This window comes from Lontra canadensis, unplaced genomic scaffold (genome assembly GCF_010015895.1).
Source record: "Lontra canadensis isolate GAN:19392208 unplaced genomic scaffold, GSC_riverotter_1.0 scaffold48, whole genome shotgun sequence".
In the NCBI taxonomy this organism is placed as follows: domain Eukaryota; kingdom Metazoa; phylum Chordata; class Mammalia; order Carnivora; family Mustelidae; genus Lontra; species Lontra canadensis.
The window spans coordinates 5,781,026-5,793,308 of NW_022631042.1; the positions used below are offsets into that span (position 1 = coordinate 5,781,026).

At 35.8% G+C, this 12,283-nt stretch overlaps 1 protein-coding gene across 1 annotated transcript in view; it reads left to right on the forward strand.

The window, feature by feature from the left end:
- The window catches only part of GNAT3 (G protein subunit alpha transducin 3), a 54,207-nt gene extending 42,417 nt beyond the window's left edge, over positions 1 to 11,790 (forward strand). Inside the window, exons 6-8 of the mRNA XM_032873257.1 lie at positions 7,990 to 8,119; positions 8,335 to 8,488; positions 11,527 to 11,790. Of these exons, the coding sequence (XP_032729148.1) occupies positions 7,990 to 8,119; positions 8,335 to 8,488; positions 11,527 to 11,717 (475 nt within the window). The 3' untranslated portion in view covers positions 11,718 to 11,790. The remainder of the gene's footprint in view (positions 1 to 7,989; positions 8,120 to 8,334; positions 8,489 to 11,526) is intronic.
- The last annotated feature ends 493 nt before the right edge of the window (positions 11,791 to 12,283 follow it).

A 12,283-nucleotide genomic window follows, 5' to 3' on the forward strand; every position in this document is an offset into this window, starting at 1 on the left:
CTGGAGGGTAGGAGCCATGTCTCTACGGTACCATCTCCTGTGATTATCATGATGGCTAGCACAGAGTAGGCTTATAGTTAATTTTTGCTAGATGAATAAACGTGCTAGTCCAATCACTGTATGGACCCTATTTGTACACATTCCTTGAAACACGTTGAACCGAGCATTGCTGCTCTTATCTTGGACAAAGAACCCCAAAATGGAGGCTCAAATGAGGTGAAAGATTTCCCCAAGATCATACATAGAGGCACTAGAAATGTGGTTAGAACACATCTTTCTAACTTCCAAGACCACACTTCTTACACTGAGTATCTCTGTGGGCCACGAGGTAAACTGGCAGAAAGCATTCTTTCTTCCATAGAATAAGTGCTCCTTCCAATGTTTTTGGTCCTTCATAATTCCCTTCAGAGAGAAGAGGGAACAGGGAATAAAACAGCCTGTTGGGGAGCTATCTAGGAGTTGGCAGGCTCTGGTACCTTCGCATATCTGTGCTTCTGAAACCAGGGGACATGATGATTGCCAGTGAGCATCCCAAACCTCAGAAAGTCACGTTCATTTTCTGGAGCATCTATTTCTCTCAGTACCAAATAATAATAATAAAATTTAAAAAAATTATATTCTGAGTGTAACAGCATTTGTATTAGTTTTTTAAAAAAATAAAACCTTATTTTAAATATATGTAACCTCATAATAGGTCTCATCAGATTATACCTCTAAACCCCCATTGGTCCATCATCATTTTTCTGTCCTTCTGTGGTTTGTGAGGCACTGAGTCCTACAGGCAGGGGATTGCCTATGCTACTTTCATATCTCACTGGCCCTTACAAAGGAGTAGGAAAGGTCTTCTAATTCTCTATGACAGCATCAAGGCTGAAATGGAAGGTGTTTGGGAACTGGATTGTAAAGTCGTTAGGACTTCTTTTGTCATAACAATTTCTATGATACCCAACTGTGACCTCTTTGCCATTCTTAAGACAGGTTTTTAACTCTTGGGACACCTGGGTGGCTCAGTTGGTTAAGCATCTGCTTTTGGCTCAGGTCATGATCCTGGATCTCGGAATCTAGCCCCACAATCAGGCTCCCTGCTCAATGGGGACCCTGCCCCTCCCTTTGCCCCATATTCCACTTGTGCTCTCTCTCTCATATAAATGAATAAAATCTTAAAAAAAAAAAAAGATAGGTTTTTAGCTCTTTTGTTTTAATAGGTATTGTTTTTCCTCCTGCTCAAGAGGATTTATTATTTAAAAGGCATCTTCTCTAAGGAATGGAGAATATTAATTACTCAAATGCAAGGATTTTCTCTAAACACAAGTATTTAGACAATGGAATTTATAAAATATTTAAATTTTACTACAAAATATAAAAAAGGCAACTCTACTTTCTTAAGGAACTATTTAAAACCACTTACTTACATTTTTAAGTAACTGAGATATATTAATCCCTTAATAAATTCCCACAGTTAAATCACTTTTTTTTTTTAAGGGCTGAATAGGATTATCTATAAATGCACAGGATTTTGTAGTATAAAATTTGGTAGTATTTCAAAATAGAAAGTACAAAAATAGGATACCTTCCAACTTCATTTCAGTAAGTGCCTAAGATATTAAAATATATTGCATTAGCATTGATTTGTATTCACATAGCATACATCATCCTATGATTATTTAAAACTAAAGATTTAATTTGCATATTAGAGAACTCTAGAATTTTAAATAGGAACATCAAAATGAAAAATTCTCTCTGCCAATATGCTACATCATCTTCCTATATCACCTAATTTAATGGAAATTACCTTAGTGTTCTTATCAAACCAGAACTCCAACTGCCAAACATAAAAGAAATTATCTTTATACATGTTAAAGTACTAGTAAATGGAAAATACAAGTGTGAGCTCTTTTATTTGTTATAAAATAATTCCTTAGGACAAAGAACTTAAAGATTTATAAGGCTTTATCAAACAGTTATAGAAAAGTCACTTCCTAATTGTTCCACAATTAAACAAGAGAATTATAAAGACATAAAGCTATGAGGAAGTCAAAGAAGAGAAGTCAGCAACTATTATAATGTGAAGCTTTAGGTTTTGTAAGTTCAACATAACTATTTCCAACAATGTTCGAGTGGATCTATGATATAACATAAATTATAATTTTCTTGAATTTTAAATTGATCATGTGCATTGGTTTCCTTTATTGTGGGGGTATAAGTCAGCTTAGGAGTAAGTCTGATTGTCTACCCAGCTGCTAGACTGTTTGACATAAAACCATAAAACTCAACAACTTTCCCAATTGTTTAAAATAGACTACACAACTCAAATGCTGACTATAAAGCCATAAAACCCTGATACCTTGCTCTCTATTAATGCCATGGATAGTTTAACAAATAATCAATGTTCTGCTGTCATTTGAAAGCCTTGCCTGTGGATTTTTGGCTGTATGGTACAACTTGGGCATTTAAAAGCTTTTTTTTTAAACAAGTCTAACTGAACTATCAGACTTAATAAGGAAATATATATAAGCAAACAAATAAATAAAATAAAACTTCTTCACCCAAATGACCCAAATGAGAATTGCACATTTCATTCAATATCATTAATGCTCTGGTTACTTTCACTATTCAGGGAATCAAGGGTATTCAATCTGTATCACGCATATGTTTACTTCATTAATTGTCTCTGTAGATCTGACCAATCCAAATGTCAGTTAGCGAAAAAGCATGTTTTTCTCCGATTTCTCCATTTGTTTTTCACAAATTGGTCATGATGGAATATACATGTATTCATATTCATGTATATTCATACATATTCTTACATATATTTTTTAGATCAGAGAACACCAATTCAATGAAATATGTTAGAAAAGACTTCTACTTTGGAAATCTCTAAAATGTTTCTAGGTTTTAATGCTTTATACCTCTAGAATAAACCCAAAATTAAAATTTAGAGGAAGAGGTCAAAGTGAAGAGGGATGTGTGAAAAGAAATTACTACCATAGCAGCAAAACAACACGTAACTTCTTAGAGCTAACATAACATCCAGTAGACTGAGTATAAGAGCAGAATCCAGCTGTTGGTCTGATTTGCTAATGGACATTTCAATTCTGTTATGGCAGATGGCATTAGAGCAATGTTCTATGCTCCATGGGCCTTTGTCTCTAACTTCAACCCGAGCACATGCACGTAGATACACATCACCGTTTATTAAGTGAGTCATAAAATGAGAAGGTAACTAACACGCTATCTAAGACTTTGAAAAGCCATTTTATCAATATGACAAAAACCTCAGAGAACAAATCTTTGTCTTCCCTTCCTCAGGAGAAAGCTATGCCGATTGAAACATGTTTACTGAAGGCTGCATGACAAATTAAAAGAACAGTGGGCTAAGGGTCATATTATGCATTATGCCCCTCACTAAATGTATATATTTACCTGAAGAGGAGAATAGATACCCTTACGCAAGGATGTTAATGTCAACAGTAGGCTGTGAAGAAGCTGAATGATCAGAAAAAGCCAGGAGAGAGCCAGCGAGATGGCTAGGCTTGCTCTGAATTTCATCTCAAAGATTTTCCAAACATTCTCTTTCTTGGGAGAGCCATTTGAGATTACATTGTAGAAAAGAAAAACATGGAAACCACATGAAGTTTCTGTTTTTCCCTTTTCCTGGTGAGTTTAAATTCCCCTCAGAGTTCATAAATTGGTAATACCCATATCTGGATAATTATTACTGTTTTCGTTGCAAGGGACTCCCTGCAATTATTTTTTTTTTCTGATTTAAAACTATTGGCATGAGCACAATAAGGTTATCTTCTTTGAGATAAAATATTTGGTCACTGTGCCAAGAATATGAGCAAGGAATATTCTACAAATAGAACATCTTCAGATTTATACATTTTGAATATAATCTAATTGAAAAAATAAAAGTAATTAAAAAGAGAAATCATCAGATGGATGGAGATAGCTTACTTAGTTGGCCATAAGAGCAAAGGAAAAGAGACTCAAAAAGAAACGCTAGTTAGACAAGCCCAAGTCCGAGCTATCTGGTGGAGAAAATTTAACCAAGATGTCCTGGAGTTTGGTTCCTATAACAATAGCATTTCTACTGTGGAAATTGAATTTTGAGTTCTCTAATCACTCATTTTATTCATCCAGCAACTTTTGTCCTCATTTGTGATTAGTTAGTTCTCCATTGTGGGATGCCCACGATGGAAGCAGACCTTGAAGAGAGGACTAGGACGAAAGAGGAAACAAGAATTAAGGAGATACTTACATGTTCAAATCCAGTGGGTAGAGACACAATGGGTGGTTTTAGTTTGAAAAGCTTACCAGGAGTTTAAACCCAAGGATGCATATTCAATCTCCAACACACCAAAATCCACAAGTCAATATATCTTTGTCTGATCACAGTATCACATTCCTTTGCCAACAAATCTGTCTATGACCAAATGGGGAATATACACAACACCTAGAATTCTGACAGTCTATACTATCACCATTAAAATCATGGAACAAAATACCTGGGAAGGGGAGTTTTACATTTTTGCCCAGTTTGACAGCACATAGAACTACTGTCTGAACTAGAAGGACAGACTACAGTAAAGGTAATTCCAGCCCACTGGTGAGAGTTTAAGAGTTTTCAAGCTAACTGTGGCCACTAGGTATTAACTGAGGACCTCTGGTCCAAGTAAATGAAGTTGCACTTGATGAGCTCATAACAAAGCTTCATGATCATACCCACAGAACCTATCATGCCGCTTGGTACATAACAGCCTCCACAATTGTTACTTGAATTAATATACCTTGGGCAAGTGGCTTTATGAAAAATAGAAATAATAATTGTACTTGCCTTATGAGTTTATAGTTTAAAATTTGAGTTGATTGTTGTAGCTTACTCACATGCTTGGCAAATAAACTCTCACTGGGTGTGTTAAATTAAGATTAAGACATTACAATTGGTGGGAACTCATGGAGTTAATAAAAGTCATAATCTAAACTATTTCCATTTGGACTACATTTTATAATTTCAACCAAGCTATAGATAAAATGATTTTTCAAAATCTGAAAAAAATACTAAAAATACTAAAATACTAAGATTACTTTTATAGATCAACAAAATATTTGACTAAAATTTAAAGGTCTGACTGCATATTAATTATCTTTGTTCCATAAGAGTCTAAACTCATTTTCAAAAATTAAATGGTTTACACATACTATAACCTTAAATTCAAAATTACACATAATATAACCTTAAATTCAAAATTCTGTCCTCTTCCTCCATTTATATTACAAGTCTGAAACTGCAAAGGATTTGGCATTAGCAGTACTATAATAGTGTTTGTTGATACTGGATTTAAATTTCCAAAGTACCTAACTACTGAACTCTTCAACATTATCTTGAGTATTGTTAGCATCTCCTTTTTTAATTTTGCATCGGGATGCATTTGTGTGGGTGTGGGTGTGTGTGTGTATACACATACAAATTTGAGGAATTCAGTTCTATATGTCTGTTCTCTACCTGGTTCACACATCAAGTGTAAAGTAGTAGAATGGACTCTACGATGTATTCTACTTTTGATTATCTTCACCAAGTCAACTAATAGGAATTTATTATCCCAGGTACAGTTAATGCCTTTGAAATCTCTGTACAGCTTGGATATTTCTCAGTAATTAACATGCTGTGGTTAAACTATTATGAAAGCTCCATAATTTCTTTTTCTGCCTCTAGTCTCTTATCAAATCTATCTTCTGGACTCAGATCAAAGTGACCTAACATAACAACAAGCAAACAAACAATGTTAATTCTCTGCCCCCAAATCCCTCATAATTCCCTCACTGATGGCTATATAAATGTCATCTTCTCGTGTAATACAAAAGACCTAGTTAACCTATTTCAGGGCTAACGTGCCAGGTTTGCTCCCGCCTGCTCAAATCCTTTGCTCTTGCTGTTTCTTCTGCTGTCTCTCCCTGAAACATTTTCCTAGACATTCACTTAGCTCAGTCCCTCAACTCCTTAAGCTTTTAATTAGCAGTTTCCAGTTAGTTTAGTTCAAATTATGACCCATCCCTATACTCCTAGCATGTCTCTATCCTAAGTCTGTTCACAAACACCACACAACAAGCCCCACCACCAACACTGCCACCACGTAGACTAGAAGCTTCTTGAGGTTGAATCTCTAATGCTTGGCATGATCAATAAATATTCTTTGAATAAATGAATAATTAGGCCATTTATCGCAATGGTTTTACTTAAGTTTTCACATTCCCGAAAATATACATTATGTGCTTACCCCAGACATGCCATGTTCTTCATTTCTTGATGACTGGCACATGCACTTGATAACAACTCCCCGCTCCCCACCACCCCGTCCTATTAACACTATCCTATAAAACAATCCTTTCTTGGAAAGAAAGTGATGTGAGAGAAAGTAAATGGAGGTGGGGAGAGACACAATTCACATAGAGGTTCAAGGCACCTTCCTTGTGGACACTGTGACAGATGCTGACTGTAAGACCTGCGAAGTGAGAATGAGGCAGGGTCATGTCATGAAGAAAGGAGTCATGTCACCTGGGAAGGAGACAGGTTGTGCCAAAGTTCTGAAGCTACAAAAAGTTAGGATTAAGAGCTTGAAGAGTAGCCTTACGATCAGATTATATTAAAGAGGAGAGTAGTATGAACTAAGGTGGGAAAAATAAGCAGGAACCAAAATTGCCAGAGCCTCAAGGGTCATTAGACCAGCCTGTGTGTGGTTTGATGGCTGACAAGACGGAGGAAAGTCACAGAACTCTGGCCGTGGTTGTGCTGAGAAATGTCGGTGGCTTGTACAAGAGAAGGGGCCTTAGAGAGAAGTGCATGAATTGGGAACTGCATTTTGCATGGGTATTATGTGGAGGGTAAGGGAAAGGAAGGTGTTAAGAATAACTCCTAGTTTCTTTACTGAGTTCCTAGGTCCACGAGGGTGACTTTAACCAAAATACTAACACTTTTATTAAAATACTAACACATTTTCAAACACCTCTTCTGAGTAAGTTCTAAGATGACTCAGGCTGACTTAGGTTTTCCTCTGAGCTCACATTTTACCTTGTGGATTACTCTATTTATTATATAGTACCAAATATCTGGGTGGGTCAGTCAGTGAAGTGTGCGACAGATGATTTCAGCTGGGGTCACGAACTCAGGGTCATGGGATCAAACCCCTGTTGGGCTTTATGTTCCGCAAGGAGTCTGCTTGAGATTCCCTCTCCCTCTGCCCCTCTACTCACTTTCTCTCTCTCTCTCAAATAAATATAATCTTTTAAGATAAAAGATTATTTATCATATAATCCTATAACATATTGGATTTCTCTCTCCAAGACAGCGGGCTCTTTGAAGGTAGTGACCATATCTTTTCATCTTTCTGTTGGTAGGCCTAACACAGTGCCCTACACAGAAAACGTAATTGAATGAATGAATGAATGAATGAATGAATATAGGAAGAACTAAGAGAAGAAGCAAGAATCAAAGTATCAGAGCTATGTTAGCTTCCAATCCTTTTGTAGGTTCTGTTCATTTAAGACTATGCATAGACTTTTTAAAAAATTTTAGTTCTGGTACAGTTAATATGCAGTTTTCTATTAGTTTTAGGTGTACAACATAGTGACACAACACTTCCACACTATGCATAGACTTTGGCCAAAAATCTCTTGAATCTAGTAAATTTCTTACTAAAACTATCAATTGCTAAAAATTGCCCAGTCCCTCAAAGTCAGTATGTGATTTTCTCTAGCTTGCATGAATACCAAAAAAGAAAAAAAAGAAAAGAAAAAAAAAAAAGATGAACTCTTTTTCTGTAGTCCTTGAGCTGTAAATTGGCCAAATAAAATATTTTATAATCAATAAAAATAAAAAGATTATCTTTTGAAGATTTAAGAGTGTTCATTTATAGTTCTAAAAGTTAACATTAATGTAACTTTTGGTGGGTATTTCTAAGACTTGTTATCCTGTTTTCATTTTTTTTAAAGAATGTTTGATGTAGGAGGACAGAGATCTGAGAGAAAGAAATGGATTCACTGCTTTGAAGGCGTTACATGTATTATATTTTGTGCTGCTCTCAGTGCCTACGACATGGTCCTAGTGGAAGACGGGGAAGTGGTGAGTCTCAAAGGAAAATAAAGCCAGGGTAAAACAAACAAACAAACAAACAAACAAACCCCAAGCATATGTGCTTCTCAACATTACTACCATATTCCCCAACTAGGGGAAGATCTTCCAAACATAGATGTTACTTCTCGAGTCTTGTTTATAATGCCCAATGTTAATATTTTGCAAATAATAATGCTACACATTCTCACCTTTATACCTAACAGAACAGAATGCATGAAAGCCTTCACCTGTTCAACAGTATCTGTAATCACAAGTACTTTGCAACCACCTCCATTGTCCTGTTTCTCAATAAAAAAGATCTCTTTCAAGAAAAAGTAACCAAAGTGCATCTTAGTATCTGCTTTCCAGAATACACTGGTAAGATACTTTAATTCCATATAAATTCTTATATATACCTATATTTTCCTATCTTCATCTTGACAGGTAACATTTATCAAGTTGAGGCTTACGATAATTGCTTGAGTCATGTGCATGATTCAAACTGGAAGAAATCTTACAGTGAAATAGGAAACCCTCTCAAAACTGTTGGCATTAAAGCAAAGCTCTAAGGAATAAATGGGAGATTAGGTGGACCAGTGCTGCTACTCTATGTATTAAACGCTGCAAACTATATTAACTTAAACATTATAAATAATATATTCCAAATTGGCATTTTTAAAAAAAATTTATTTTACTCGAGAGAGAGAGAGAGAGAACAGTGGGAGAGGCGGAGTCTTAAGCGGACTCTGCACTGAGTGGGGAGCCTGACGCGAGGCCTCATCTCAAGACTCTGAGATCATGACCTGAGCTGAAACCAAGAGTCAGACACCCAGCTGACTGTGCCACCCAGATGCCCCCACCAAACTGGCATTTTTTTATGTACTTCCTAATGAAACTTCAAAATGCAGTTGTTTTTCAAAGTCTGAATTAAGTTTCCTGAGGGACTGTCTCAATGATTATTGAGAATAGTGACATTTTCTCTTTCCAGTTTTCATTTTCTAGTTTTCCTAGGACCTAGAATTTTAGTGCTAATCCTGTTAATGAGTATAAATATCAGGTTCTGTCAGTAGTTTTTTTTTTTTTCCTTCAGAGATTTTTTTTTTATATATATATAGTTACATCTCTGTTAATGAAATTGTGTGTAAGATGGAAATACTTATGATTTAAATGACAAATAGGCTGCCTGGGTGGCTCATTTGGTTAAGTGTCTGCCTTTGGCTCAGGTTATGATCTCTGGGTCCTGGAATGGAGCCTCATGTCAGCTCCCAGCTCAGTGGGGAGCCTACTTCTCCCTCTCCCACTGTCCCTCCCCCCCACTCATGTGCATTCTCACTCTCTTAAATAAATAAAATCTTCTAAAAAAAATAAAAATAAATTTTAAAACACAAATAGAAGCTAATTCTACTACTTTGCTTTATGGGTAGCCCAGATGTTAATAGAAGCATGGCAGTCTGTCATAGTAGCTATTTATGCTAATGTAGAACTAGTGCTTCTATCTTTCTTCTAGCTTTGTAAATATTAATTATGTGTTAACACATTTATCATGTGATTAAATATAATCATGATTCCATTTTGAATAATACAAACTACATATAGACTCAGTAAAGCTCTAAATGTTTTCTTTTAAATAATGGGCTTTATTTCTTAGAGCAGTTTTTGGTTTTTAGGACAAATGAATGGAAAATGAGAGTTCTACTCCCTCTCTAGTCAGCTTCCCATTTCTTTTATCATTAACATTTTGCATTGAGGTGGTGTATTTGTTACAATTGAATAACAGTTATTGATACATTATAACTAAAGTCCATAGTTTATTAGGGGCACTCTGTGTCATGCAGTTCTGTGTGTTTTGCAAATTCATGTCATGTCCCCATCATTATAGTAACATAGCCTCACTGCTGTAAAAATCAAGTGTGTTCCACTATAAATCAGTGCTTTACCCCTCCCCTCCAAATTGTGGCAACCTCTGATCATTTTACTCCATCTATAGTTGTACTCTTTCCAGAATGTCATAGACTGTAATCGTACAATATATGGCATTTTCTGACAGACTCTTTTCATTATAAAATGCTATATGTATTTAAATTTCCTCCATGTCTTTTCATGGGTTGATAGTCCATTTCCATTTACTATTGAATAGTATTTCATTCCATAAACCAGTTTTTTTTTCATCTTTCATCTATAGAAAGATATCTTAGTTACTTCTAATTTTTGACAATTATGAATAAAGCTGCTATAAACATTCATGTTCAAGATTCTATGTGCCTGTATGTTTTTGTGTAGATATCTAGAAGCACATGTGCTAGAGTGTACAGTAAGACTCTGTTTAGCTTTGTAAGAAACTGCCCAACTGCCTTCCAAAGTGGCTGTACCATTTGGAGTTCCTGTGGCTCCACATCTTTGGCAGTATTTGGTGTTCTGTTAATGTTTTGGATTTTAGCCACTCTACATGGTTTTAAAGATGGTCCCTCACGGAATTTTTCTCCTAGTTACAATGAAGTGTAGAACAATAATCTTACTACCATGGAAAATCTTCATGCTGCTGCCCTGTCCTATGTTAGGTTCCCTCAAAGTATATTCTGTTGTAAAACCATCAACACAGGTCATTTTTAGTTGCCTTGTGTTTCTTAGCACTTGTATTTTATTTCTTCCTTTCTCAGTTGATCCATTGTGAGTCTTGCTACAAGGCTAACCATTCCCAACTGTCCCCCTCTCCCACCCTTTCCCCATCAACTCTCCATCTAGCTCTACTAAAGCATCAGTCAGGAGCAGCTCTCTCTAGTTCTATATACGTCATCTCAACTCCTTTGTTCGGTCAGCAACATAGTCCATAATCTGACCTATACCATCCATTCTACTTGATTTGCTATAATTCTTCTGCAAAAATCTGTCCTTTCCATCCAACTCATCTCTCCAAGGTGCACATTTGATCCTGAACCTTACCCTCAAGCCTAATGACACAGGCCATTCTCACTCCCACTTTTTGGCAGTCAAACTACTTCCTTCTCTCTTCTAGCTACCCCTCAAGATCCAGCTCAAACACCACCTCATTCCACAGTCCACTCATCTATAATTTCTATTCTTTTAGTTCATATGAAAACTCACACACCCCCATGTACACAGATACATGCACGGTCTTAGTTATATATATAGACTTCATCGCTCGTTTATGGATATATGTTAGTATTTTTATTGTATTTTAATCAAGTAAAGCCCCCACTCGGTGAGACAAGCATAGTCCCCAGCACAAATTTAATATCGCATAAATCCTGGATAACTGACCATTGCTTTCTTGATTTTTTTAACACTGAGTATATCAAACAGCAGCACACAAAGTAAAATCCTAAAACTTAATGACATTTCTAATTTTATTGCTTTTAAAATGCAATTAACATTTCTTTCTTTTCTTTTTTAATAAGGACCAAATACATTTGAAGATGCAGGGAACTACATCAAAAACCAGTTTCTAGACCTGAATTTAAAGAAAGAAGATAAGGAAATTTATTCCCACATGACCTGTGCTACAGATACCCAAAATGTCAAGTTCGTGTTTGATGCAGTTACAGATATAATAATCAAAGAGAATCTAAAAGACTGTGGGCTTTTCTAATCAATCTGTTTTTTCTTCCACTCTTGCTCATGTACACTTTTCAAGATACAAAAGGAAAGGTGCCGTGTGATGTGTTTAGTTTTAACAGATTAGTGTTCTAAAGCAAAAACTTCATACAAAAAAATTACATATTCTCAGCTATATCTGGGTAGGTTTCAGTTTCTCTGGGACACTGATTTTCATGTCCTCGGATCTGAAAATGTACATTTTGGTAATGCTGTAGCAGTACATATCAATGACAGTGAGTTTGCTTGGTAGAAAATTTCTGTGCTGCGATCCATTTCTAATCATAGAACAATGACAAATGCAAGGTATTCTGTATTATTTCATTGGCCACATTTTGAGAGGCATTTATTTTCACTGATATGTAACTGTGCCTGTACTATAAAGACTACTCATTATTGGTCAATTCCTCCTAATGAATAAGTTGCTAATGAAATATTCACTAGACATGTACTTGTTGATGGGAAATTCCATATGCAAAAGAAACACATGCAATTTTATCTGCTACATTTTTCTGAGAGAAAAAGTCATTCATGCTGAATTTACCCTTAGAATTGGAGATC